The sequence below is a fragment of the Notolepis coatsorum genome (assembly GCF_963971535.1).
Source record: "Notolepis coatsorum genome assembly, chromosome: 1".
Taxonomy (NCBI): Eukaryota; Metazoa; Chordata; class Actinopteri; order Aulopiformes; family Paralepididae; genus Notolepis; species Notolepis coatsorum.
The window spans coordinates 61,640,472-61,663,284 of NC_140165.1; the positions used below are offsets into that span (position 1 = coordinate 61,640,472).

Here is a 22,813-nt window from a genome sequence, read left to right on the forward strand (position 1 = left end):
GAGAGGAGAGAAGAGAGGAGAGGAGGCAAGGAGAGGAGAGGAGAGGAGAGGAGAGGAGAGGAGAGGAGAGGAGAGGAGAGGAGAGGGAAGAAGGGTGACAGGGTATGATTTATTGTTCCCTCCATAGGAAGCTAAATCCTGGATGTAGGTTATCTGATCAGCAGTAATATATCAACAGCCAGAGAGAGAGAGAGAGAAAGAGAGAGAGAGAGAGAGAGAGAGAGAGATGATGAGTAAGATGGAAATCTAGAGAGAATGATAAATTAAAAGGATGATTATTAAATTAAATTAAATTAAATTGGCTACAACCCTATTCCTCTCAAGATCTAGTTTCCAACGAGACCTTCATCTTTGTTTTATCTTTAAAACGGAGCCGCTGCGACCTCTGACCTCCTGAAGACAGTAGAGCTGTTTCCCCAAAGCCTGTTTTTGGGCTTCGAACTTCGTCAGGGTTTTTTGAACAGACGTTAGAACCTTCGTTTTTAATTAAATTCTTTTAAATTTTATTATAATTTTTTTAATAAATATCCTCAAACAAAATCCTCAAATTGAATAAAGTGATTAATCTGATTAAATGAGTTTATTTTTTTTATTAAATCAACTTTCTTTAATGAATATAACGGTTTTAATACTATAATATTAGTGTAGCCTAATCTTTATCTGCAACTGTGAAGAAAAACCCCATTGGTTTAAACAGAATGAATGAATGACACATACAATTATAAAAAATAAAATATTAAACATTTAAAATTCAAATGTTGATTTAGAATTCGAATGCCAACGTAACGAACGAAGGTCCGAATGTTTGAAGACAGTGACATCCTGAAGACAGTGATGTGAGGAGAAGAGAAGAGAAGAGAAGAGAAGAGAAGAGAAGAGAAGAGAAGAGAAGAGAAGAGAAGAGAAGAGAAGAGAAGAGAGGAGAGGAGAGGAGAGGGGAGAGGGTGTTTCTATAGTTGAAAACCGCTCACTCCAGACAACAGAAGGTCTTTGGCACATTTCATTATTATTATAATTTTTTTGGCAGCAAAACTATCATTAATAATTTCCCCACATTTTCACATTATTTACAGTGTCCACTAAACACTCTCATCCCTCCTTCTTTGTTTGTTTTCTGCGTCTGCATTGCCCTATCCCTCCTCCCCCCTCTCTCTCCCTCCCACTGAACTTCCTGTGTCACTCCACCTGCAGTGCCCGTGTCCTTGTGTTATGAAACGTTGAGCCAACGGGGACAAAGCCAGCCTGAATGCTAGCTCTGTACTGACACCTAGTGGTGAAAACCAGCATCTGCATTTATATAGAGCTTTTATTCAAAGCGCTTACTTATGCCTCACATTCACACACCACCACCGTCTCTAGACCGCTCTACCTCCTGAGCCACTGTCTCTAGACCGCTCTACCTCCTGAGCCACTGTCTCTAGACTGCTCTACCTCCTGAGCCACTGTCTCTAGACTGCTCTACCTCCTGAGCCACTGTCTATAGACCGCTCTACCTCCTGAGCCACTGTCTCTAGACCGCTCTACCTCCTGAGCCACTGTCTCTAGTCTAGAACGCTCTACCTCCTGAGCCACTGTCCAGTGGCGTCATTTCAGTAAAAGCCAAGGTATGGCGAGGGGGGGGGGGGGTTCCCCCCTTGGTGGATTTTTTTTTGTCAAATCAGTTGTGCAATAGTTACTTTTGGTGAGTTGTTTCTATACAATTCACTTATATGACATTTAGGTATGACAGGACTACACAAGCATTTTTTGTATAGAAATGTGTCAACAGACTAAAGCAGGGAACCACAATATTTTGTATACAAATTATGCAGAATGTAATATCATAACTGTCTATTATTTTTCTTGCAATTGAGCCAATTTTCCTCAGGTACGGTTTTGAAGTGTGTTCAACAGAATGTAGTATCAAAAACACGTTCACAAAAAGTATGGGTTACGGAATGCTAGGGCTGACCCCTATTAGTCGATTAGTCGACTAATCGGTCAAAAGGAGCCGTAGTCGACTGCCAACCTCTTAGTCGAAGACAAAAAAAATATTAAAACATTTTTATCATTCTTTCCAAAAGAAAAGAGGCCTCTAACGCTAATGGCACGCATACTAGAGGCTAACTGCCTACGAAAACAGGCACAGAGGCACTGAAAGAGGATTTCACCCATCTAATGAACACACTAGACTAGACAAATATCAAGATGTATCCATCAGTGGACCAATTGCATGCTTTTGCAGAGGAGAAGAAGCCTTCAGTCGACACCTTCAGACATTAAGCACCCCCACAACCCAAATGGAATGATAAAAAAAAATATAAAAAATTTGGCCAATCATAGTCGACTATCCAAATCCTTAGTCGGGGACAGCCCTACTGAATGCTGAACTGCACTGTTATAATCACTAAGCAATTGTAAGACCTTACCTGTGTCCCTGTATCACTTGTCTCTGCTGCCCTTTGATTTAAAAACTTCTGTACGTCCATTTTCCTTTTTTTGTGTGGCATATTTCAGTTAGTCACAGTAAAAGTCACCTAGTAAAAGTGAGATAATTGACAATATCAAAACATGCTAGGGCTGTACCGAATAGTTAGAAGCTTCGTTCATAATGTCGAATTCTAAATCAACATAAAAAAATTGTAATTTTTTTTTTTAATTTTAAATTTGAATTTGCCAAGGTATGGCGAGTGCCATACCTTGCCATACCAAAACGACGCCCCTGCCACTGTCTCTAGTCTAGACCGCTCTACCTCCTGAGACACTGTCTCTTTGTTTGTACTTTGGTGGAAGAAACAATCCCCACTACCACAATTAGAGTTTACCCAAACCAAAAGCCCTGGGTAGACAAATCCGTCCGTGAGGCTCTGAAAGCGTGCACCTCATCCTACAACGCCGGGCTTGTGGCAGGCAACATGAATGACCACAAGGTGGCGACATGCAACGTGAGAAGGGCAGTGAAAGAGGCAAAGAGGCGCTACAGGGATAACATTTTACTCCAATATGAACAGGCTGACTCTAGAGCTATGTGGCAGGGCCTCATAACGATGACAGATTACAAAGGCACCTCCCTCAAGCTGAACAGTGACATCTCCCTAGCAAATGATCTCAATACCTTCTATGCGAGGTTTGAGGCTGGGAATAACAGCACCAGCCTACAATCCACTGCAATGGAGGGGGGGGGACACTGCTGATGGAGACTCAGTGTTCAGGTTAACAGAACATGAGGTGAGGAGGACCTTCAAGAAAGTGAATATCAGGAAGGCAGCAGGACCGGACGGTATCCCCGGCCGCGTCCTAAAAGTCTGTGCCGACCAACTGGCCCCGGTATTCACTGACATATTTAACCTGTCCTTGGAACAGGCTGTCATCCCCACCTGTCTGAAGAAGTCCACTATTATCCCTGTACCCAAAAAATCCAAGCCTGCTTGCCTCAACGACTACCGCCCTGTAGCTCTCACCTCCATAGCCATTTGAGAAGCTAGTGAAGGGCTACATCTGCTCCTCCCTCCCCATCAACCTGGACCCCCTGCAATTTGCATACCGCCCCAACAGGTCCACGGAGGACGCCATAGCCCATGTGCTGCACACAGCAGCATCACACCTGGACAAGAGGCAGGGGAACTATGTGAGAATGCTGTTCATCGACTACAGCTCAGCATTCAATACCATAGTTCCCTCCAAACTCATAGCCAAGCTCAGGGACCTGGGCTTGAACTATGACCTCTGCCAGTGGGTCTTGGACTTCCTGACGGGGGGACCCCAGGTGGTGAGAGCAGGCAACTGCACCTCCTCAGCCATCACTCTCAACATAGGGGCCCCCCAGGGCTGTGTTCTGAGTCCCCTCCTCTACTCCCTGTACACACATGACTGTGTGGCACAGCGGAACAACAACACAATCATCAAATTTGCTGACGACCCATTAGTGGTGGGCCTGAACTCTGCAAACGACGAGAGGGCCTACCTGGAGGAGGTCAAGGTTCTAGCGGGATGGTGTCAAGAGAACAGCCTCTCCCTGAACGTCAGCAAAACAAAGCAGATGATTGTGGACTTTAGGAGGTCAGGGACTACAGCCCCCTCAGCATCGACGGGGCACCGGTTGAGAGAGTGAACAGTTTTATGTACCTCGGAGTCCACATATCCGATGACTTGACATGGACCTCACACATTGACAGTGTTGTGAAGAAGGCACGGCAACGCCTCTACTTCCTCAGACGCCTAAGGAAGTTCCAAGTCAGTCAGAAGATCCTTAAGAACTTCTACTCATGCACAATAGAGAGCATACTGACTGGCAATACCACCTCCTGGTTTGGGAATAGCACTGCACAAAACCATAGCAGACTAAAGAGAGTGGCCCGCTCAGCCAAACGCACAATTGGAGGGGGGCTTCCCACTCTCCAGGGCATTTACAACAAGCGGTGCATGGGCAAGGCTAAGAGAATTATCAAAGACTCGAGCCACCCAAACAACTGCCTCCTTGAACTGCTGCGGTCAGGCAAACGATACAGGAGTCTCATGGAAAGCACAGAAAGACTCAGAAGAAGCTTCTATCCCCAGGCATTGAAGGTGGCCACGGTTGCCCCAATCTTTAAATCTGGACAAGAAAATGACATTGCTAACTACCGGCCAATCAGTATTCTCCTGGTCATATTTAAAGTAGCTGAGAAGTGGGTAGTAAAGCTATTGAATGAACATCTAAATAAAAGCTGTACCCTCTTGCACCCCATGCAATTCGGGTTCCGCGCCCATCATTCAACAGAATCAGCAAACTGTATGTTCTTAGAAAAAGTAAAATACTCACTGGACACACATTACTGTGTTGGTGCGGTCTTCATTGATCTGAAGCGGGCATTTGATACTGTCAACCACCAGGTTCTATTGTCCAAACTTATGTAGCAGCCTGAATATTCTACAAAGTATTCAGTAATGCTAACTAACTGTTACTTTCCCTGTGTGTGTATAACATGTGATTAACAGTGTTCCTTTGGATAGCCTAACAGTGTTCCTTTGGATAGCTCGCCCAGTCTAACGACGAGGTGAGGTGCTACTCTTCTCCGGCTGCAGTATGGATTACTAACAATAACATTGAACCCTTTTTCCCTTTCTGGAGCGGTCCTTGAGTGGGACCAGTGGAGGTTGCCAGCAGGGGGCGGAGTGGCAGTGGTGGCAGGTAGAGCGGTGGAGAGAAGCAAGCAACGAGGAAGAGGGAGTTACCTGGAGGCAAAGGGAGCAGGAAGCTCTCTTCGACATTGGACTTGACAGTGATCAGTCGCAGTTACAGTGGGCGGGTGCTCAAACGAGCCCCGTTGTTGGGGAGCCCCGTCGGAACGAGCGGCGGGGGACAAGAAGAGTGCCCCGCTGGAACGAGCAGTGGGAGATGAGAAGTACTTGCTAGTGACGGGTTATCCTAGAAGTATCAGCGATAGTGTGTGAGTAAGAGAAACCGAACCGAAGGACTAACGTCTAGAGTTAACGAGACTAACGTCTAACGTTATCGGGTTATAGTAGTTACTGTGTGCGGTGTAGTAGTATGCTGCTAGCGGCTCCGTCTGACTTGAGTAGACTACCGGGCGCGCGGCGCTGAAGAGACCGTGGTATAGCCAGCCACGTTGCGTTAGCAGTGTAACCGAGATAGCAGGAGGGTGTATTTAGACCCAAAGCTTAGCTGTGTTTAGGGTAGCAACAGTATTAGCTCGCGCGACAGAAGCAAGCCAGCAACAGCAGCGGTGGACGTCTCCCAGACGGTACAGAGGACGCCTCTTCCCACCAGCAGAGGACGCCATACTGCACGCTCCTCCAGCTAACCACTGCCTATGCTGTCCGCCCAGCCTGCTGGCTGTGCTCGCGGATCGCAGACGCCATCTTGTCACCTGGACGAGCGGTGACAAGAGTGGGTCCGCCATCTTGGCTAAGTACTAACGGTACCACGTGAATCAACAGCAACGTCCATTCAAGTGAACGCTAACAACCAGTGTCTAAGGGGTACCCCGAACAATTTAAGCCGGCTTAGGTTAGGTTTTCTTTTGGTAACGTGGGCCCACATTTACTTGTTTTATTTTGTTATTTGGTTATTTGATTATTGGATTATTTGGTTCTTTGAACTCCCAATGTGTCTCTATTTTATGCCTGGGTTCCCCTAGTACAAGCGGGGTGTTTTAATCTATTGAGCACTCAGTGCCTATGGTGGGAAGAGTTTCCCCTACATTATAATAGCAAGAGCACCCGGTGCCATGTATTAATGAATGACAGTGTAATGGATAACATGACCAGGCTTCTATATAAAGTAGACATTATCGGGATCATTGTGTGTGTCTGTTTCTTCCAATTTCCATTTGCTATTCTAACCCTGGGTAAATATTGTTACTGCATAATTATTTAACCCTTACACCCCATTTACAGAATAGCATTTGAAGGGTCTATACAGGTGGTCAAGGAAGGGTACTGCTTAAAGGGAAGCCCAATAATACTATTGAACTGACAGTCACTGGGTGTGGGAGGGCTGTCGGAGGAACTGGGGGAAGTGAGGGTGTGTGGAGAGCTACTGCTGACCGCCTTGGAAGGCGAGGGAGACCAGAGTACCAGTCACCAGGTTAGTAAATCCTGGGCCCCATCCACTCCAGCTGCAAGCCCTCCAGAACGACGTTCCGGGCCAAAGACGGGGGTACTTATAGGTCCAATACTATAGTATCCTACTACCCAGTGTCTGTGTACTACTACTCCCACAAGCAGGGATAATCCACCCTTCTACACTTAGACATTTTAATTTCTCTGAAAGAGCTCTATTGTGGATGAAATCATATCTATCCAGTAGAAAGCAATGTGTTTGTGTTGATGGTGTCAAATCTCCCTACCTTGACTGTTATACAGGCCTTCCACAGGGTTCAAGTCTTGGGCCAATACCAGGCATGCAGTGGTGGTCAAACGCGGTTAAACGCCGTTTAGGCTACGTCACTGAGGCAGTCGGTATCCTATTATTATGCAAAGTCTAGGTGATAAGTGCCGGCCGGGGTATACGGCGCGTCGAGTCATTTTTGTGTGCGTGCGTGCACATCATTGCGCGCACACAAAAATGACTCGTCGCGCCGTATACCCCGGCCGGCACTTAGACTTAGATCACCTAGACTTTGCATAATAATAGGATACCGACAACCAAAATACAAGCCCTGTAGGTGGGGGGTTGCTTGATCTCCCGACTGGAAGGATGAGACAAGTTGTGCTTCAGTCTGAAGGAAATTGTCCTTCAGTAAACTAACTCTAAGTTACATTGTTAATTTAGTTTGTATTTACTTTTCTAGTTTAAGTTAATTCAATTAAAGAAATTGTAACTACAATTACATTTAAAATATTGTTATGCATAATAATCATCTGTTCTGTGCGCAACCGAGGGAACATGTATGCGCGTGCGCGGGAGCGCACGTGCACGTGGTGTTTGGCCTTGGCCCATATTATGACTGCACCACTGGCCAATACTATTCTCATTATTTATCAATGACCTACCCGATGCATGCCATAACACCAATGTCTAAATGTATGCTGACGACTGGGTAATCTTTACATCTGCAAAATCAATACAAGATGCCTCTGCAACTCTGACATCTGCAATGACCCATGTTCAAGACTGGCTAACAAAATCATGTATTTCACTTAACACCAAGAAAACAGTGTGTATGATGTTCACAAAGTCACCAGAAGAGGTCACTCACTCTAATGTGTTTCTGGGAGAGGCGGAGCTGGACATTGTAAATGAGTTCAAGTATCTTGGGGTCACATTGGACTCTACATTGACCTTCAAAAGTCACGTGAAGAAAGTAACAAACACAGTCAAGTTTAACATAGAAAACTTCAGGCAGATCAGGCCCTGCCTACCAGTTCTGTCTCATTAGGGGCTCTGCTTGGCATCACTCTGCACTATCTCGCGTACGTGCACGCGCACTGAATAAATTCCACAAATGTACCTTTAATACCAGTATTAGTCTGACCACACCCCTCATCAGCTTACCTTCATAAGCAGGTGTGTGGTCACCTGCTCTCCTCCTTCCCAAGCTTTCACCACAAGGAAGTGCCTGGTAGTACCCCACTTGACGTGTTGTTAGTTGAAAAGAGTTGTGACGAGTTTACATTGTGCTTAATTTTTTCTTCTCTCACATCTGTTGTACAAGAAAAAGTTGGGTCATAATGTATTCCGCGGAGAGTAGACCCGCTAGACCTACTCTTCACCAGCGGTTCTCCATTCCCGCCTCCGTCGTGCGCCTTGGTGCTGGGCTGTTGCCACTTTTGTGGTTGCCGACCCAGCCCAGGAGGCAGCCGGTGGATAGTTTGCCTCACCGAAGAGCCGAGGAGTCGGTGCCGTCGCTCCGGCGATGGCCTGATCTCGACTCTGGTTCCTCTGGTTCCGGGGAATCGCCCGCTGGTGAACGGGGGGTTGTCTTGGAGCCAGAGGATTTGCGACGCAAACTTTTCGCGTCTGCCCGTTCACGTTGCAAGATGGTAGCATGCAGGCGCGAACGGCCTGGGTTTGGGGAACTGCTGGAGACCAGCGAAGATGCGTCCGGCTCTGGATTTCCAATGGAAACTGAGGACTTCATGGACGAGGCGGACGGGTTTTTGTATGATGGTCCCGTGGAGGAGAGTATCCCTCCTCAGGAGACCCCGGAGGGGGGGGAAATGGCTCCATGGGGCGCCCTGTTCGAGGATGTCGAGGAACCACCTTGGCCTCATCAGCAGGATGCCCTACTGTCGGCCACATCAGACTGTGGCTCCTTGACCAGTCGCAGCCTGCTGCATGTGAGGGATGCGGGGTCGGTGTGGTCAGACTAATACTGGTATTAAAGGTACATTTGTGGAATTTATTCAGTGCGCGTGCACGTACGCGAGATAGTGCAGAGTGATGCCAAGCAGAGCCCCTAATGAGACAGAACTGGTAGGCAGGGCCTGATCTGCCTGAAGTTTTCTATGTTAAACTTGACTGTGTTAAGTAATTAACAGAACTTGGTTATAGTTATAACCTAACGTTAATGCTGCAAGGATGTTTCTGCATTCAATGATTTTATCACACATTGAGTACTGTTTTATCAACTGGTCTCTTTCATATGTCACTACTCTTACACCAATAGAATTACTCTACAAAAAAGCCATAAAAGTATTTGATAGGAAACCAAATTCATTTCACCACTAATATCTTAGAAAAACATAACATGCTAAGTTTCGAGAATTTCCAAGTTTTCAAATATACTTGCTTCATGTACAAGGTTCTGCATGGACTTGCCTCTCCCCCATTGAATGAGTTCATCCAACAAAAAGGAGACACTGGCATTACCACCAGGGCCATCAGTAGAGGGGACTGTAAGGTGCCTTTTCGGTATACTACCTTTGCAAAAACTGTGTTCTCTGTTAAAGGTGGTAACTACTGGAATAGCCTACCAGTTGCGATTAGAGAGTGCCCCACATACTCCATGTTCAAGACCCATCTTAAACTGCATCTCAAGGCAAACCAGAACTGTGATCATTTTAAATCTAATTTAGCTATGTAACTTGTTTCTTGTTTTTATTGTTGTTTTTTTCATTGATTGTCACAATGCTTTTACCTTAAGCAGGCTATTTATTTATTTATTGAAAGAGTTTTTTATGTCTCCTGTTTAGGGACTACGGGTGTAAATTAGCTCTTGCTAATGTCTACATTTTGTATTTTGTACTTGATGTTCATTGTGTTGTCCCTACCAAATAAACTATCAAATCAAATCAGGCCATCAGGATGCTCAACGAACAATAACACTATGTAACAACCATCAAATGCACTCACAGCACACACATCCACATGCACACACTCACTTTAAACATACAACTCAGGGCGGTCAGGTGGCGTAGCGGAGATTGCGTTCGTCACCAACGCTGGAGACGCTGGGTTCGAATCCAGCTCCCGGCGTTGTCACCAGCTTGGCTGGCCGTTCACACTAATACAATTGGCAGTATTAGGGGGTGGGGAAAGCTGGCGGGTGGGTCCTGGGCGTTGTGGACAGCGACCCCTACAGTTCGGTCGGGGCGCCTGCTCAGCAAGGGTAGGATCTGGAGAGAGGTAGTGCGGCCTCCCACACGTTACACTCTCCCAGTGAGAATCTGCGCGGCCAGGCTGGCTGCCGGCTGGCTGCACATGCGTTGGAGGAAAGGATGTGACAGTCTCCGGCCTCTCGGACCAACAGTAGGGGAAAGTGCGCAACAACCAGGAAGGGGGTTGGGAATTGGCATAACGACTAACAGTGGGATGGGAGAAAAATCGGAAAAAGGAGGGGGAAAAAGATAAAAAAAAAAAACAACATACAACTCACTGCAGCACCCACTTTAACCACTTTAGTACACCTAAGCACACTTTATATTTATCGGTAAAGAATTTGCACTACAACCCATACCTCATTACACCTTACTGTAAATTATATTGTACCTAAATTGTACCTCATCCCACTTCTGCTTTGCACTGTATAGCAGGGACGCGGGAAGTGGGGGTGCTGAGATATCGATCGTTTTAGATTTTTTTATTTATTTTTTTAAATCTTTTTTCTTTTTTTTATAAAATATATATATTATATAATTATACTTGTAGTTGTATTGTCTGCGAGACATCGCCACCACGCAACACGTCAAAATGCTCGCTATCTGCAAACAGCTCCACTGTCTGTCACGTCATAACCAACACTCTCGTTCACTAGAGCAGCGGTTCCCAACCTTTTTTCCCCCAGGGACCCCCAACATCTCTGATGAAATTCCTGGACCCCCCTCCTAATAAAATACCATAAAATATTCGGGCGCTGGTTTGAAACGACCTAGCAAGCAGCCGAGCGTCTAAAATCTCTCTGATTGGCCGATGCGGTACTTTCCGTAACCGCAGTTTGCAACATGAGTTTATGCTGTTGTTGTGTTGTGTGATGCAGATATTTGTCTTGGAGCGTGATGGCAAGTTCTTTCAACGGTTAGGCTTAGGCACTCTTTCAAAGTTGGTTAAGGTTAGAGTTTGTCTTAGAGCAGGGCGATAGAACACCAGGTAGTTTGCAGGCTGTTCGAGGCGGACATGGACAAAGGAGGGACATGCATGGACAATGGATGGACATCAACACAGGCTGGATGGACAATGCCATGGAGTGGATATACTTTATCAACAAGCCAACAACAAGGTAGATTAGCGATCTTAACTCTAGTTTAATACATGATACGTTGTCTACTGATGCCGCATAATATCAACAGCTGATTCGTTGTAACGTTACAGCTTTCAGCTAACGTTAGCTACTGCTAGCTGTTAGCTCCGTTAGCTTAGCTGGCCACTTTTATAATTACTGCATGGAAACGGAGTAACGTTAACGTTATAACGTTATGTCGAGGTCATACAATACTACAGTCGACATAAGGTTAACGTTACCCCGTTTCCATGAAGTGTTTAAATAGCAGAAATCTTGTTGAAAATGTAACGTTACTAAAATGCTCTCTCTCTCTCTCTCTCTCTCTCTCTCTCTCTCTCTCTCTTCTCTCTCTCTTCTCTCTCTCTCTCTCTCTCTCTCTCTCTCTCTCTCTCTCTCTCTCTCTCTCTCTCTCTCTCTCTCTCTCTCTCTCTCTTCTCTCTCTCTCTCTCTCTCTCTCTCTCTCTCTCTCTCCTCTCTCTCTCTCTCTCTTTTGGATTGAAAATACGTGGATTATAGCTGTTCAATATCGTCTATGTTTGAATGAATGAATGAATGAAAACTTTATTAACAGATTGCAGAATGGGTACAATACAGTACGGCTCAATACACACAATTGTTAAGGGGATGCAGACCAGAGAAAGACGTTTGTCTTGTTTACATCAGGGTCCCAGATTTTCGATTCATATCGATAGTTTAATAGCTAGCCTTGGCTCGTTTAACAATATGCAAAATATGTGTACAGCCCTGTACTCATACTGAAGTTATTCTTGGTATAATGGTATATAATACGTATATACTAGGTCTGATTGTGTAACGAATCGATTCCACGTCGCGCTGTGTGTGAGAGAGAGAAGGAGAGAGAGTGAGAGATCTGCGTGTGTTTGGAGACGGAGCGAGTTTTGTTTCTAACTTTTCTATTTATATATTGTGTTTCAAGTTGTGAATTAGACTATACTTTATTTGACTGGTTGTGTGTTGTTGTAGTAACAGCTGAGCGACTCGTTCATAAGAGCCGATTCATTGCCGTGAGCGTGAGTCGAATCGCTCACGTCTTGCCATGAGTCGGTTGCGTGGTACTGTACATGTTTGCAAAATGTTTTGGTATAGCGCCCCTAGTGGAGAGAGAACCAGCAGCCGCTACTGCTTGAGAGACTGTTCTTTCCTCCGAAAAAAGTCCGGATCCTTCCCAACGGTTTCTGGGTGCTTAGACGCCTGATGTCTCTTCAGCTTGCTGGGCTTCAGGCTCGAGTTTGCCAACTTTTCTCCACAAATCACACACTCGGGTCGTTTGTCAGGTCCCTCAGTGAAGCCCATGGTGATGTAATTTTCGCGATTGCTGTAGGTCCTAACTTTTTTTGCAGATGAGCTACCGTCATCTCCTTTTCGTTTGTCACACATTTTCGACTCTGGCGGCTGACTGCAGACGAGCCGAGAAAGTTAACTAGCGTGCTAGGCTAGCTACGGAAAGTGATACAGTCAACTGATTCGCGTTTTAGCGGCTACCCGGTAGCCTACTGTTAACGTTCAAAAATCATGTCTAGATGTTTATTTATTTATCTTTATTTTTTATTGTAGTGGAGAGACTATTCATGCTTCTGATGATAAAAATGTGCTAATTAAATATTTCCCTGAAAAAAAAAAAAGAAAAAAAAAACTCAAATCATCTGTGGTCTGGCGGACCCCCTGCGCCCCCTGGCGGACCCCCAGGTCCGCGGACCCCAGGTTGGGAATCACTGCACTAGAGGATACCGCTGCCCAACTCCGCGCTCTGAGCGTGCGAGACAAACAATGTAACCGTTCTGATGCACACATCACAGCCCAGCTTACCCCACCTGGCTGTTGCGCCCTCCCTCTGCAATTCGTTCCCCGCATACATGATCGCCGACATGCAAAAGGTCTTCGACCACCCTCCCGGGGGCTCGGATAGTTCTGCTGGCTTGTTCATATATTCCTTTACTGCGAATTCAGCGTCCCAAAACTATCCGCTGTGTCTATTTTCTTTACCAACGGATTTCCAGTTCCGCGTTGACGCTTCCAGGCCGCGTCTATTCGAATCCCAACCGGTTCATGCGTCGGGTACACGCTGTTAATAACACTGCATTATCGAGACAGCGCCCCTATGACGATCTGAATGAATTCCAAGAGTAGGGTAAATCTGCAGTGCCGCTCGCTCTGTGACATGAGTAGCCTCGGTTACAAATTTGGAATAAAATCCAAAACAACCTTGCAGTTACAGTTACACTCCCATCCAGCAGGGGGTGCTGCAGCCCCTGCCGCACCCCCCCTTCCCGCGTCCTTGCTGTATAGTATATTGTATGGTAACTCAGTTACTTCTACTCTACATAGAGCATTGTATATGTATATACTGAACATTTTTGTCTACGTACTTGACTTCTATTTTATACTTGCTATACTTATTTTATTATCTATTTTTGCCTAGCAGTAGCAGTCTCTGGAGCGAAACAGAAAGAAGCATTTTGTATAAAAGTATTCTGTACTTCTGTATGACAACTAATAAAGAAACTTGAACTAGACCGCTCTACCCCCTGAGCCACTGTCTCTAGACCAGCTCTACCCCCTGAGACACTGTCTCTAGACCGCTTTACCTCCTGAGCCAGCCTTAATGCTAGCTCTGTACTGACACCTAGTGGTGGAAACCAGCATCTGCATTTATATAGAGCTTTTATTCAAAGCGCTTACTTATGCCTCACATTCACTCACACATTCACACACCACCACTGTCTCTAGACCGCTCTACCTCCTGAGACACTGTCTCTAGACCGCTCTACCTCCCGAGACACTGTCTCTAGACCGCTCTACCTCCCGAGACACTGTCTCTAGACCGCTCTACCTCCTGCGCCACTGTCTCTAGACCGCTCTACCTCCCGAGACACTGTCTCTAGACCGCTCTACCTCCTGAGACACTGTCTCTAGACCGCTCTACCTCCTGAGACACTGTCTCTAGACCGCTCTACCTCCAGAGACACTGTCTCTAGACCGCTCTACCTCCTGAGACACTATCTCTAGACCGCTCTACCTCCTGAGACACAGACTCTAAAGGTCAACAGATATATCCATATCGGTCTGAATATACCTGCATACCTACTTATACACCTGCACATAATCCATATACCTCTGTATGATAGCATGTACAATAATGTTATGGTAAATGGTAAATGGCTGCTTTTTTAACAATTTGTAAAAAATTTACCCATTCACTCACACATTCACCGCCGGCGGAGGAAACCGTGCAAGGTGCCAACCTGCTCATCGGGAGCAATTAGGGGTTAAGTGTCTTGCTAAAAGACACATCGACACGCTGCCCGGGAGGAGCGGGAATTGAACCGGGAACCTCCGGATTGCCAGACAACTGCTCTACCTCCCGAGCCACTGTCGCCCCGAGCCATATCGTATATATAATTAGTAATTACATCAGCAATGCTCACCATTTCCACCATCATGTGTGTGTCTATGTCTATTAATGTGTGTGTGTATCTCACCTGGGTACGTTGCTCAGGTAGCTCAGAACATTTGTGTGTGTCTATATATATGTGTGTGTGTGTGTGTGTGTGTGTGTGTGTGTGTGTGTGTGTGTGTGTGTGTGTGTGTGTGTGTGTGTGTGTGTGTGTGTGTGTGTGTGTGTGTGTGTGTGTGTGTGTGTGTATCTCACCTGGGTACGTTGCTCAGGTAGCTCAGAACATTTTGAAAGCCCTCCTCCTCCAGCTCACTGAAAGCAGGGAATTCTGGGAAGACGATGATGGGGTTGCCGTTTAGCCCGCGGCCCCCTGGCAAAACAAAGGTCAAGTAGAGGTCAGGGTGAGGTCAAAGGTCAAGTAGATGCCATGGTGAGGTCAAAGGTCAAGTAGAGGTCAGGGTGAGGTAAAACGTGCAGCATCCACATCGAGATGTTTCCTGGAGCCACTAAGAATAATTAAAGGTGGCATGAGGTTCTTTTTACAGAGGTCTTAGTTTAGTTTGTTTATTTAGCACATTATTTAAAAACAGTGATAGGAGGGAACGAAGCCCAAAGGGCTTGTACAAAGTTACACTCCACTCCCATCAATGTCCATAATCATATATGAATGAAATACATGTAAACTAAACATGGTCAAGAAAATAACTCAAAACAAGATCAGAGACATAAGGCAAACACTATAAGGAGAAAATGGGGGATAGACAGATAGATATCATGTTCAAAACACAGCAACGAGAGCCAGTAATAAGAAAAAAAAGAAAAAGAAGTACAAGGAGGCAAAGGAGAGGAGAATAACATATGAAAAATATATAATGAAGAAAGAGAACAGAAGAACCAGCCATATAGGTAACACTGTTACACAGGACTAACTTAATAAATTGATGATTTATGATGAAAGTAAATGGCCTTTTAGTTGCTTTTTAAAGATAGATAAGGAGGTTGTTGACCTCAATGATGAACTTAAGAGTGTTCCAGAGTTTGGGACCTCTAGAACTAATGTTGTACTATTGATGGCTAGACAGAAAGGTAAGTGGAGTTGATTACTATGCTATGTTGGATATGAGTGAAATTCTGATGAAAAAATAAAGAAACAATGGAGAGTATCCGGAAGATCTTGCCTATTGTTTATGAACTTGTATATAAATTAGCATGTTTGAAAAGCCTTTAGTTTGTCAATTGATAATATGGAATATTTGCTGAACAGAGGTGCAGATGGTTCATATCTGGTAGAGTGAGAAATCATCCTTCTGGATTATGACTACAGTAATTTGTTGAGATATGATGGATATGTTGCAGCCCAGACTATATTACAGTAGTTAAGGTACGGAACTACAAAGCTATAATACAAGGTTAGATGGGCAGAGGGATGGATCATGGGGCAGACCCTTCTCAATATCCCAAGCATCAGGCTTACAGGTACCTTCAGAAGGTCATGAGGTTCTTTTTACAGAGGTCTTACAGATACCAAACAAATCCGAATGAATGGCCGTGGACAAGGAAATGGAATACTGGAGAGCATGTTTTTTTGGCACACGGTTTACCCGGATCTCTCTAAAAGACACATTTCTGAACGGATTTTTTTTAAATTTGGACCTGTACTACATAAGACTTAAGGCTATGGATCCGCGGTGTTTTCCAGATTATACCTATACCTTATTTCCTATTTCTTTTTATATATTTTTGGGGGATATTGCAACGACTACAGACAAATGTGAGTACACAAGTTCAACTCAAGGTCAGACCTATGTTACTCTATTTCTTTGACACTAAAAGTGATTTTTGTATTAGTAACCTCAGAATGCTATCTTTCAAACGAGACCAGGCTTATGCACATGCTATAAGCATAAAGTATAAAGATAAGCTTTACAAAGGAAGTATGCAGTCCTCAAGTTAAAGTAAAAATATTACCACTTTTCTGCCCGCCTGTTAAGAGCTTAAGAATGTCATGAGGTTCCTTTTACAGAGGTCTTACAGGTACCTTCAGAATGTAAGGTAAATTATGTGTGCTGATGAGTAAATGATGTGTGCTGATGAGTAAATGATGTGTGCTGATGAGTAAATGATGTGTGCTGATGAGTAAATGATGTGTGCTGATGAGTAAATGATGTGTGCTAATGAGTAAATTATGTGTGCTGATGAGTAAATGATGTGTGCTGATGAGTAAATTATGTGTGCTGATGAGTAAATGTAAAACTCATATTTAGATGGTGGTCCTTTAACACATTGAGTGCCAGCGACGATATTTCTCGTTAGTTCATGCCGACCGTTGAGTGCCAGCGACGATAAATCTCGCTTTTTTTTATTAGCGATTTGAATTCATATTTCATCAATCTAGTCTCACGTTAGTGCTGCAAACTCTCTCTGAGCTCCATTGGGAAAATACCGCCCCCTATCGTCTCTGCCTGTTGTACTGCACCCCATTGGATTAGACTGAATGAAACACATGGGGGGGGTCCAGCTTCCTCATTTTACTTCTCAGACAAGTCACCCGAGAGGATCGAAGTCATTGCAGAGCCTTAAAACAGCGTGGAATACATATTTCCAGTACCCAGCGTTGGATCAATAAACGCGATCGATATTTGAAATGGCGATCAGGAATTGGAATAATCTTTTTGGAGAACATCTCATCTGAGGTAAGGAATCTATTTTACCAGTCTTAGGATAATCAGAACTTTTTGTGTGTGTGCGTGTGTGTGTGTGCGCTGATCAGGAAATGAGAGAATCGATTTTTCAGCTCACTTCTATAGCGTGCATAAGTACACATATACTATCGATAATCTAGCGTTTATTTGAAAACGATTCATAAATAGGCCGAAAAATGTCAACGTTTTTTGTGTATTCCAGAATATTCCAGTAAAGGGCGATTAGCACAGAATCTTTATATTTTCTTGAAACTTAAAAAAAAACAAGTGTTTTTCAAAATGGTATAAAACGGAAATGAACCGATTAAAAAACAATCCGTTTCGACAATGTTGACTGCAAACAAGTCATTGATAAGCGACGGCCAGATTAGACACATAGCCATAATTTAAGACATAGTTTATGCGTTTGCAAATATGAGAGCTCTATCATTGAAGTGGACACTGGCATACGGAGGCTTTTAGTGCTCCGCATGGCTGGCAATCAATGTGTTAACTGTTTAGCATTTTAAACACCATCGTTTTTGTGATTTGAAATATATGTAGTGAGTTGATTAGCCATCTCCTCATCAATACCAGTTAACATCAGTTCATACCGGATCATACCAGTGCATACCGGTTCATATCAGTTCATACCAGTTCACATCAGTTCATACCGGATCATACCAGTTAATATCAGTTCATACCGGATCATACCAGTTAATATCAGTTCATAACTTCATACCAAAGCAAGAAGACAAGGGATGCTATTCAGTTGTATGAATCATGTGATGGTTATTTCAATGATATAACATCCTCCATCTCTTGTGACATTGTTTAGAAACACACCAACAACAATAGCCATTTTGAAAGTATTTTGAAAACGTGGATCACGTGAGAACAAGTTTAATTAAGAACCACAGTCATACGGTGATGTTAACAACCTAATCTGATCTGTTTTTATATAGAATTGAAAAATTAATTACATCTAATCTCATCGGTCTCACTGCAAAGAGCCTTGTGCCTCTGAAAGGGTCGTCTTTTGGGGAACTCAAGAACAACCCGATTGTCAGAACGATGTTTACGTTTTAAATTGTTGTTCTGACGGGTTACAGGGTCGTCTGGGTCAAGGAACCTGCTCACAATAACCATGGAGACCTTAAAGGGCCACAAACCTTTCAGCATATCACACTACCAAAACAAATGTTCCATCTTTAGTTCTTGGATAGTTTGGAGAATCTTCTTTGGAGAATTATCTTTGGAAATTCTATGCATCTTTATAAGAGTAAAATAGAATTTGCGGATAAACTTAAAAGGTGCTATAGTTGAAATCTTTATGTCCAGAGCTTTTAGAAAGATGTGAAATAAAACCATTGCTTTTCCCCCAAATAAATGTTTGATTAACCTCTTAAGCCCTAGCCATATCTTCAGAAAATTTGCCTAAAAGTACATATCCAAGTAAATGGAAGATTGCTCCACTTCTACAAGGTTAATTAGCATGTTCTTGGTATCTAGGGACATCTATGGATCTCAGTGAATGTATTCCCAGTGTCAGGAATATTGTGTCTGTTACTATGCTTGAGTAAATTGTAATGAACCAAAGGAGAATATAAATTATTATTATACTTTTTCTTTTTCATCTTTGACGGTGAATATCATGCTAACATTGACCAGACATGAGACATTGCCATTGAGCTCATTGAGCACCTTCTTGAGATCAAGTGTACAAAAGATCTAAGCAAATGAATAAAGGGCAAATAATTTATAGGGGGTTTTGTAGATACAGTACTGAATTTTGCCATCCGGACACATGCTATTTGAAATATGAATATAGAATATCAGGCCTATAAATTACCTTATTATGGCCAAGTCATACATCTATGGATCGGGCCAAATCTCCTCTTTCCAATGGCAGAGTTCACCCTGCATGTAATACCACCAGGCGCCCCTGACAGGGCAGCAAAGACCGTGAATGAAATCTACTATAAGTACAGTTACTTTTTTGCTTCTTTTCCTAGACGTTCACAGAAAGGTAAAGAAACAAACTACTTTCTATTTTATGGCAATAACATTCAGGTTTGTTTGACCCGTGAGACATAATCACGGAAAAGTTATGTAAAAAAAAAAAAATCGCGCCAGATGGCTCCAAGTTTGGCAGGGGCTGGCGTGAGCTGGGTAGTGTAGTTTTATAAAATTATAAAGCCCATCGAAAGCCCTGGGTCTCCTTCTTTCATAGAAGAGACCCAAACACGTCTGACTTCCTGATTTCCTCGCGTCAATATCCGCCGGTTTCCCCCGGGATGTGTCTGTGTCTGTAGTTCACTAGAGGTCTGCTCTGTGTCTGTAGTTCACTAGAGGTCTGCTCTCCTCTGTGTCTGTAGTTCACTAGAGTTCTGCTCTCCTCTGTGTATGTAGTTCACTAGAGGTCTGCTCTCCTCTGTGTCTGTAGTTCACTAGAGGTCTGCTCTCCTCTGTGTCTGTAGTTCACTAGAGGTCTGCTCTCCTCTGTGTCTGTAGTTCACTAGAGGTCTGCTCTCCTCTGTGTCTGTAGTTCACTAGAGGTCTGCTCTCCTCTGTGTCTGTAGTTCACTAGAGGTCTGCTCTCCTCTATATCTGTAGTTCACTAGAATTCTGCTCTCCTCTGTGTCTGTAGTTCACTAGAGGTCTGCTCTCCTCTGTGTCTGTAGTTCACTAGAGGTCTGCTCTCCTCTGTCTGTAGTTCACTAGAGGTCTGCTCTCCTTTGTGTCTGTAGTTCACTAGAGGTCTGCTCCCCTCTGTGTCTGTAGTTCACTAGAGGTCTGCTCTGTGTCTGTAGTTCACTAGAGGTCTGCTCTCCTCTGTGTCTGTAGTTCACTAGAGGTCTGCTCTCCTCTGTGTCTGTAGTTCACTAGAGGTCTGCTCTGTGTCTGTAGTTCACTAGAGGTCTGCTCTCCTCTGTGTCTGTAGTTCACTAGAGGTCTGCTCTCCTCTGTGTCTGTAGTTCACTAGAGGTCTGCTCTGTGTCTGTAGTTCACTAGAGGTCTGCTCTCTGTCTGTAGTTCACTAGAGGTCTGCTCTCGGTCTGTAGTTCACTAGAGGTCTGCTCTCCTCTGTGTCTGTAGTTCACTAGAGGTCTACTCTCCTCTGTGTCTGTAGTTCACTAGAGGTCTGCTCTCCTCTGTGTCTGTAGTGTCTGTAGTTCACTAGAGGTCTGCTCTCCTCTGTGTCTGTAGTTCACTAGAGGTCTGCTCTGTGTCTGTAGTTCACTAGAGGTCTGCTCTCCTCTGTGTCTGTAGTTCACTAGAGGTCTGCTCTCCTCTGCGTCTGTAGTTCACTAGAGGTCTGCTCTCCTCTGTGTCTGTAGTTAACTAGAGGTCTGCTCTCCTCTGTGTCTGTAGTTCACTAGAGGTCTACTCTCATCTGTGTCTGTAGTTCACTAGAGGTCTGCTCTCCTCTGTGTCTGTAGTTCACTAGAGGTCTGCTCTCCTCTGTGTCTGTAGTTCACTAGAGGTCTGCTCTGGATCTGTAGTTCACTAGAGGTCTGCTCACCTCTGTAGTTCACTAGAGGTCTGCTCTCCTCTGTGTCTGTAGTTCACTAGAGGTCTGCTCACCTCTGTGTCTGTAGTTCACTAGAGGTCTGCTCTCCTCTGTGTCTGTAGTTCACTAGAGCTCTGCTCTCCTCTGGGTCTGTAGTTCACTAGAGGTCTGCTCTCCTCTGTGTCTGTAGTGTCTAGTTCACTAGAGGTCTGCTCTGCAAATTGCATAGGGTCCATATCACTGGGGAGGGAGGCACAAATGTGATCCTTGACCAGCCTCTCAAAACATTTCATGGCCACAGAGGTGAGTGCCACCGGTCTGTAGTCATTGAGACATGTTGGGGAGGGTTTCTTTGGTACAGGGATGATGGTAGACATCTTGAAGCAGGCAGGGACCACTGACACAGGACTTTTCTGGTGTTCACCTGCATAAATGCTCTTCTCGCACTGTGTACCGATAACGAGAGAGCGTCCCCGCCCCCCCGCGGTTGCCCCCCCCCCCTCCACAACAGCCGGCGCGCTTGTCTTCTGTAGAGCTGTCTTCTGTAGAACTGTCTTCTGTAGAGCTGTCTTCTGTAGAGCTGTCTTCTGTATAGCTGTGTTCTGTAGAACTGTCTTCTGTAGAGCTGTCTTCTGTAGAGCTGTCTCCTGTAGAGCTGTCTTCTGTATAGCTGTGTTCTGTAGAGCCGTGTTCTGTAGAGCCGTCTTCTGTAGAGCTGTCTTCTGTAGAGCTGTGTTCTGTAGAGCCGTGTTCTGTAGAGCTGTCTTCTGTAGAACTGTCTTCTGTAGAGCTGTCTTCTGTAGAACTGTCTTCTGTAGAGCTGTCTTCTGTAGAGCTGTCTTCTGTAGAGCTGTCTCCTGTATAGCTGTCTTCTGTAGAGCTGTGTTCTGTAGAGCTGTGTTCTGTAGAGCTGTATTCTGTAGAGCTGTGTTCTGTAGAGCTGTGTTCTGTAGAGCTGTCTTCTGTAGAGCTGTCTCCTGTATAGCTGTCTTCTGTAGAGCTGTGTTCTGTAGAGCTGTGTTCTGTAGAGCTGTGTTCTGTAGAGCTGTCTTCTGTAGAGCTGTCTAATTACATCTAAACATCATCTTTACTTCCGGAGAGAAACGGGCTAAAGGCAACTGCACTAAATGCAACCACAAGATTTAGGCTGGTAGTTCTCAAAGTGGGGTCCTTGAAAGGGTTCCAGGGGGTCCATGACAGGGTTCCAGGGGGTCCTTGGCAACATGAGGAATAGTGTAATGTCGCTATTATTTTATTCACTAGAAGTTTAGTCCAATGAGAGAATAAGAGACTATTGTGATCACAGGTCTCACTGTCTCATTATCTCCACACCTACAGTAAAGACAGTTGTATTGTACAGTTAGTTACAATAATCATCTTCTCAGATCAGGCAATATAGTTATAGAATCTGTATGATGGCGTGACGCAGGTTAGTCGCTGTCGGTTTCAATCAGCAACGATTGTGCACACTTTTAGTTATTATGTTTGTTTTTACTACTTTTTTTATGGAAACATCACTGGCGGGGACGTCATACGACCGCCAGTCACTTATTGACCTAAACTCCGGACTCAAAGAGGAGTTTAGAGACACTTTATGCCTAGATTGGCCACCGGAGATCAGGCGGGACAAGGACAAAGGAGTCGGCAAGAAGAAACACAGAGGGAAGAGAGGAGGAATCAGACTGAGGTTAAAAAGATCTGCTTACCGCCCGGCAATTCCATCAATCTTTCTGGCGAATGCACGTTCGTTGGAGGGGAGGATGGACGATCTGAGAGCGAGGGACGGATTCCAACGAGAAGTACGAGACGTCAACATCTTGTGCTTTACGGAGACATGGCTGAAACCAGCGACTCCGGATCACAGCGTCTCTCCCTCGGACTCCTTCACCGTCTTCCGAGCGGATCGCACGGAAGCCTCCGGTAAGAGCGTCGGCGGGGGGGTCTGCCTCATTACCAACAACGGCTGGGTTGGCCCCAAGGAGGTAAAGGTACTCTCCCGTTCATGCTCCCCGGACATGGACCATCTCTCCATTCTATGTCGCCCTTTCCACCTTCCCCG

At 44.8% G+C, this 22,813-nt stretch overlaps 1 protein-coding gene across 1 annotated transcript in view; it reads right to left on the minus strand.

Moving 5' to 3' along the window:
- The window catches only part of mcf2la (mcf.2 cell line derived transforming sequence-like a), a 325,483-nt gene that overhangs the window by 158,559 nt on the left and 144,111 nt on the right, over positions 1 to 22,813 (minus strand). Inside the window, 1 exon segment of the mRNA XM_084322780.1 lies at positions 14,815 to 14,929. Within this exon segment, the coding sequence (XP_084178906.1) occupies positions 14,815 to 14,929 (115 nt within the window).